Source organism: Anguilla anguilla, chromosome 13, assembly GCF_013347855.1.
Source record: "Anguilla anguilla isolate fAngAng1 chromosome 13, fAngAng1.pri, whole genome shotgun sequence".
Lineage (NCBI taxonomy): Eukaryota > Metazoa > Chordata > Actinopteri > Anguilliformes > Anguillidae > Anguilla > Anguilla anguilla.
Genome location: NC_049213.1, coordinates 17,795,386 through 17,801,959, shown reverse-complemented (window position 1 = coordinate 17,801,959; position 6,574 = coordinate 17,795,386). Strand labels below are relative to the sequence as shown.

At 39.5% G+C, this 6,574-nt stretch overlaps 1 protein-coding gene across 1 annotated transcript; it reads right to left on the bottom strand.

Annotated features, from left to right (window-relative positions):
* Positions 1 to 575: 575 nt before the first annotated feature.
* On the bottom strand, positions 576 to 5,558 carry rpl22 (ribosomal protein L22). The gene is made up of 4 exons (XM_035388322.1): positions 5,462 to 5,558; positions 4,324 to 4,428; positions 4,029 to 4,153; positions 576 to 763 (listed from the first exon to the last, which is right to left on the bottom strand). Exons 1-4 carry the CDS (start codon positions 5,471 to 5,473, stop codon positions 619 to 621), a joined length of 387 nt encoding a protein of 128 aa, XP_035244213.1. The 5' UTR covers positions 5,474 to 5,558; the 3' UTR covers positions 576 to 618.
* Positions 5,559 to 6,574: the final 1,016 nt, after the last annotated feature.

Sequence of the window (6,574 nt, the reverse complement as noted above, 5' to 3'; positions counted from 1 at the left end):
TTTTTACATAGCATTTTACATTGTATCCATTCACACAGCTGGATATATACTGAAGCAATGCAGGTTAAGTACCTTGCTCAAGGGTACAACGGCAGTGTCCTTACCCCGGAATCGAACCTGCGATCTTTCGGTTACAAGCCCAGTTCCTTACCCACTGTGCTACACTCTCCGTCCCTACAATCTACGTAGAACCAATTTGATGCCAAAACCAAATAAAAATTCCTAATGTACAAAAATGAGCCATAGCAGGTTTCACGAGAAGCAGGTTAGCACAAAGTGTAAGTAGCAGCTCACAGTGGTATGCAATGGCTCAAAACGCGCTGAGTATCACTGAAATTATGCTCCAATACAAACTGTTTTGTGCAGCACTCTTATTTCTGAACATTTATACAGACATGAGGAACAAATCCTTGCAAAATCCTTGCAACGACTTAACTGTCAAGACCCATTACACTCCATTTTAATAGTTTAAAGCAGTGTTGTCAAAGGAATACACCGTGTTCATATTTTGCCACAAAGAACAAACACCACAGATCAGTGTCCCTCCACCCTAAACAAATAAACAAGAAACCCAGTGAAATAATCAAAGAATTTATTGAATATACAAAACTGACAGGACTAATCTTCATCCTCCTCCTCCTCCTCATCCTGGTTGATCTGGAAGTAGCGCAGTTCGTAGCTCTCCTTTGTGTTGGCAACGACACGGAGCCAGTCTCTCAGATTGTTCTTTTTCAGGTACTTTTTGGTCAGATACTTCAGGTACCTGTAGATCAAAAGACAAACAAAGGGGGGGACAACATTACAGACACGGCATTATTGGGGGTTAGGGACCTAGAAAAACGAGATATCAAACTTTCTTGCCTTCTTAATAAAGGCTACCAAAAGACAAGAGGTCTGACTGCATGCTTTTGATTTTACAATGCAAGTGCTTTTCAATCCAATGTAATAGATATCTAATGAAATGCCAGGTCTATCGGTTACCTCTTAACTGGTGAGGCTATCAAGGAAAGTAAAGAACCTAGTTTAATCCATCTGCAATATACAGCCAATAATAAAGCCAAACGGCCTTTCCCCACTACAATATTAAAAGTGTGCAACAGGCTTTTTTTATGATATTCCAAAGGATTTCTCTCTGCACTTTGTTTAGTAAGCCACTTCTCCCATTGAAAACTCTCCCTTCAGGATTTATTTATCCACCGTCGAGACTGCCAGCAACAGACAATCTATTTTCCACAATTTATATTGCATGTTGTGAAAATAACCAAATGAATTTGTATCGCCTCTCATTCACAGCTTCTTGGGGTAGAACACATCTCCTGTCCATTTAGCTTAAATTCTCTCCAAAATGAAACTGAACTAAAATCCCACGAGGAGGGAGGATGGTTGGAAACATTACAAAATAAATAAATGAATTAATAAAATACAACTACACATGAATTCCCTCTACTCTGGGAGATAAAGCATTGTTTCAAAAAAATTAATAAAATTATGATAAACACAGCCAACGGAAACAGGTGCTGAATAGAAGAATCTGATTCCTGAGAAGTGTTGGTTCTGGTTTGCTGGGCGGATGTCACAGAAATACTTAAATGCCTCCAATTCACAATTATTGGTACATTGACAAATTATATTCAGAACACAACCCTAGCATTGTTTTTTTGTCATATTTTCCTTTTGTCTTCTATAGTGACAAGCAAGCATCCACTCCAGTGTAAACATGCTAGAAACAACGGGGTCAACTATGAATAAAGGAAATTTCAAGCAGGCAAAATAAAGGACACAGTGCCATTCTGCAGAGAGAAGCTGCGACAAACATTTCAAATTTTCTCCTCGACTTCCCCTTGAAACCGTTCATTTTCTTTCGTTACAATTAGGCCCCAAGCAATATTAATCACTATTAAGCTATAAAATGCCATGTGCAAATGTTTAATTAGCACAACATTCCAAGAAAAATGTCCCTCTTTTTCCTGAGATTTTTGCCTATATGGCCGTGCTACCTAGAAACATTTTCTCAATGTTATTGGGAAACAAATAAGTGAGTGAAAATCACAGGATCGTTTATATGACTCTGGAAAACATGTAGTCAGTGTGCAGTGGCAGAATGACATTACAACCGGCAGGTTGATTCCAGACTAGGGATGTGAACACAAATTTCTGACCATTGAGTACCTGCTGTCTGAAAAGGGGAATAAACTACAAATAGTTGTTTTTTGTTTTTTAACAGTGTGATGCAGGATACCACTAATAGAAACAGGGTGCTTGAATCAGAGCAGATCACAAAATTAAAGCGTTAATTTTTTTTTTTTTAAATAACCAGATCTTTTTAAAAAATAACCAAGAGCAGGTCTTAAAGGATAACTTCGGTCCATTTTCGTCCATTTTTTTGAACTGACTCCACTATGCTGGTCGGAGTTGATCGCTTTGTTACTTCTTTCTTTGAGTAACTTTGATCATCCTGATAATCACTCCACTCTGCTTTGCAATGCAGTCTAATGAGGCCTTGCAAATGAGCCCCGGAATGTCTATAAAAAAGCCTCACTCAAAATAATAACTGCACAGTCTGAAAGGGACATTAAGTACCTCATTTTCCAACCGTCCATTACCAAGCACTTTCCGCTTCAGTCGACAGACTACTTTTTTAGCGGTACCATACATTGTTCTGAGAACTACAGCAAGCAGAGAAGCACGACATAAAGCCAAGGACGTTACTCTAGCGAATAACTGAAAAAACACCCCCCTTGTGCGCATGAATACATCTTGCCACAGAGCAAGGAAGAGTTTCTACAGTGCAAAAAAGCATTGAAAATTAGCAATTATTATTAAATATGAAGCAAAAACTGCTCACTGTTGTCTACTAAACCTAGCATAGTCTTCATATTACATATGCACCCTGTGTCCACAGGGTCAGAAATGGCCCTCCATCACCATACCCTCAGTATTGAATTTTAAACCCTAAATCAATATTGGTTCAGTGGAATCAACCTCCCACTCATCTCCAATAAATTGGTGAATAACTGTATTCCTACTTCACAGTCCAGAGAGACTGTAATTCTTCAGTTTACACCACTTGTTTTTATTACCAAACACACATCTTAATCAATTTATTTTTGCTGTAATAGATGTGTGGCACTAAACTTTATGACTTCTGATAACTGCAGGGTTAAAAAGGACACGTAAAACGATGTCTGACAGTGCACTGCTTCTATGAAAATATTAAACATGGCAGTGTTTAACTTTCTCTAATGGTAAAGTCACTTAAAGAAAAGTAATCTAATGTCATGCAGAAAATATTTAGGGGGTTGTTACTGTGTTACACAGTTTACCCTACACATTATTTATATATTCTCTGAATATCATTACTAAATATAGTCATGTAGCTAGGTAACTTCTAAAATGTTTGAAAACTACCATTTCAGAACAGGATTGGAAAACTTAATTCAACGGTTTCTCTTTACGGATGCTCTCCAGTTAAATCAATGTAGCTGTACAGAGGAAGCATATGGTGATGTGCATAATTGAGAGCCTGATGTAAAAGAGTGGGGAGACAAGCCTGCATCCAAGAATGCGAAGCTGGAGCCCAGGTGATGGAAATGCCTTGGAAAGCGCTGCTGAACAGCACCGATTTGACACGCAGAGAAAAAGACGCTCTAAGGAATTATTTCTACAAGCGTTATTGCCCATGCCCATTATTACTGAAGGGGAATTAAGGCCAAAATGCAGGGCATACATGTCTGGTTCCATGTCCTGCTGAATCTGACATGAAGAAACTAGCAGGGAAACCATGAATCCGTTACAGCCTTGAGAATTTGACAGGAATGTGTCCAACATTAAGAGCGGTTGTGTACAAAGCCTAAACGAACACTCAGAACTAAACAGGTCACAATAGTCACAGGGTCAGAGACAGTCAGGTATCAGTGATTTGGCTACTAGCCATGCAGTCAAAGTAATTGGGGGAAGGTAATGTGATCCGACGCTAGCTATAACGCAGACATAAGGTTCACACAGAAGCACAAGTACAGACATCTTACCTTTTGGAGAAGGGCACCTCAGAGGTGACGGTGATCTTGCTCTTGCTCCTTTCGATGGTGACCACTCCCCCACCCAGGTTTCCAGCCCTGCCATTCACCTTGATCCTCTCCTGCAGGAACTGCTCCTGTGACAGAGGGACACAGCCACATTGTCGTAACACCACCCCATCATGACCACAACACACAACCGCAGTAGCAGAGTTCCCAAATGCCATTTTAAATGAGCACATAAATGCATCTGTTAAGTATATAGAAAGATTTTTTTTTTTAAACTGTAGTATATCTGGGCCCTTACAAAGTTGGCAGCGTCCATGATGCCATCCTCCACAGGATGTGTACAGTCCAGAGTGAACTTCAGGACCTGCTTCTTCTTCTTGCCACCTTTGGGGGCTGGCTTTTTCTGCAATTTTGGTGGAAGATAAATTCTCGCAAGCAACACTTGGCACAAAGCAACATTTGACTTAACAGTGACATTCATAACAATACTTGGCCTATATGCACCACGTTTAATTCAACACATCTCAGCAAGCGAGCAGTTCAGACTGACATGGTCTGACCCGACAAGACCCGACAAGCTAACCAGGAGACTATATTAAGCTTTTTGATCAACTATATTTGGCAAAAAAGCCAGCAAGCAGCAATGCACGTCCTGCAAGTTAGAAATATTAGCGAGCTGGTATGGCAAATATTTAGCGAAGTTAGCTGCAGCGCATTAGGGAATCACGCTGGAGATCAAACCAGTCAGTTACGCCAAGTTAAAGTCTTCGCTATGCGAAGCAAGCTAACGTTAGTAAACCCGCCTCGCAAATAGAAAGGGTTGTCTTACCAACAATTATGAAATCTACGTGGTTTGCAATGGGTGAAGATGTAAACGTGTTTTTAAAAATGAGACTTAGTTATGGAAACAAGCACTCGTGTTAACCAGTCAAAGACAAGAATAGCTAGCAAAGGTTACTCCACTTTTACCTCGCAGTTCTAGCGAGCTAACGGTAACGTTAGCTGGTAACGCAAAACATGAACTCCCTCCCCTCACCTCCAAGCCTGCCTCGTAACTGTACTGTAGTCTATTCAAACAAACCACTTACATAAGCCACAACTGAGAACTTTCTAGGCCAGATCGATTACAAAACCCGTCCGTAACCCCATAAACTACGTTTCCGTGCACAAATAGTAGCGATACCCCATCGTGTCCAGCCCTAAGGCGTAGCTAGCTAGCTAGTTGTGGCTACAACGTGGTTTTAAAATAGCAGGCCTCACTGAAAACTCACCTATCTACAACCGGCTGTAATTACATCTTCACAGCATTAAATCAAGTCTTCTGCTCCTAGTTTAGCTCCAGCATTTATACATATTGGCAAGAGCCGATCGAAAACAGGTTCCGCTTTATATTATCCGACTAAATTCATGCAGTATTAAGGTATGATCATACTTACCAGTGGAGCCATGGCGAAAGCCTTTCGCAGAAAGGAAGAACAAGACGTGCGCAAGCGCGTTGGCACAGTTCAGACACAACTAATCGATGCGATCCTTAAATCTGAGTGTGATTAAACGGAGGTTTCACATTAAATTCTGATATTAATTTGAAAAGATGGACATCCAGAATTCAGTTGTCTATTTGTGAATGCAATCTATAAATTCTTTAATGCAATGCAATTAGGAAAGTAAATGTCAATATAAAGATATAAAGACACAGAGCAACAGGGTCAAGCAGGATTGTTTTTAAACCTAGAATGTTTGCCATAATTGACATATGAGGCTAGGAAACTTTGACTATCCTCCAACACAGACTGAAGACCCATCACTTCTGACTATACCTTGGCTCCTTCACTTTTCTTAGATGCTGTGGTTCTTTGCAGTTCTTCATTTCATGTAGTCCAATGTTCATTGAAGTAGTTATGTTCTTGTCTATATAACTTAGTTTAATGTTCTGGAGGGCAGTTGGTAAGTTGTCAGTCGAAGGCAATTCTCAGTTCTCTGCAGTCACTCTTGGGATTATGGTTTCTCCCTTCTCCAAGGAAAGTACTGCCCTCAAGTCCCTGATTATGCTACTGTTTGCATTGTAAGTGTCATTGACTGACAGCATCTGATAAATGCCAGTAAAGGTAAAACAAAAAGTAATACCATAACTTACAAAAAGAATATAATAAACTAATAGCATGGTATAATAATACAATAGTGAAAAACAGGAATACAGTGCTGTGGAGTGTTTGCCCCCATCCTGGTTTCCTCTGTTATTGCATATTTTTTACACTGGTTTCCAGAGTAAAAACCAGAGTAAACGCAAAACTCATTTTTAAAATTATTATTTTATTTATTTAATGAAAAAAAGTTATCAAATAGCCATCTGAACCCATTCAGTGTGATAAATATGCAATAATAGAGGAATTCAAGAAGGGGGTAAATACTTTTTTATGGCACTGTATATTTTGACCACTAGATGTCTTCCAACTGTCAAACAGTGAATTGAGGCAACAACTTTCCATGCAGAACAACTTTGTCTTTTTTTCTGATTTTGTTTAATCAATTACACTGAGGTTACTTTTGAA

Excerpts from the sequence above, each read along its gene's own strand:
- rpl22 (XM_035388322.1), bottom strand. Across the intron at positions 4,154-4,323 it reads TCATGGACGCTGCCAACTTT|GAGCAGTTCCTGCAGGAGAG; the intron begins GTAAGGGCCCAG and ends CCTCTGTCACAG. Across the intron at positions 764-4,028 it reads GAGGTGCCCTTCTCCAAAAG|GTACCTGAAGTATCTGACCA; the intron begins GTAAGATGTCTG and ends TTTGATCTACAG.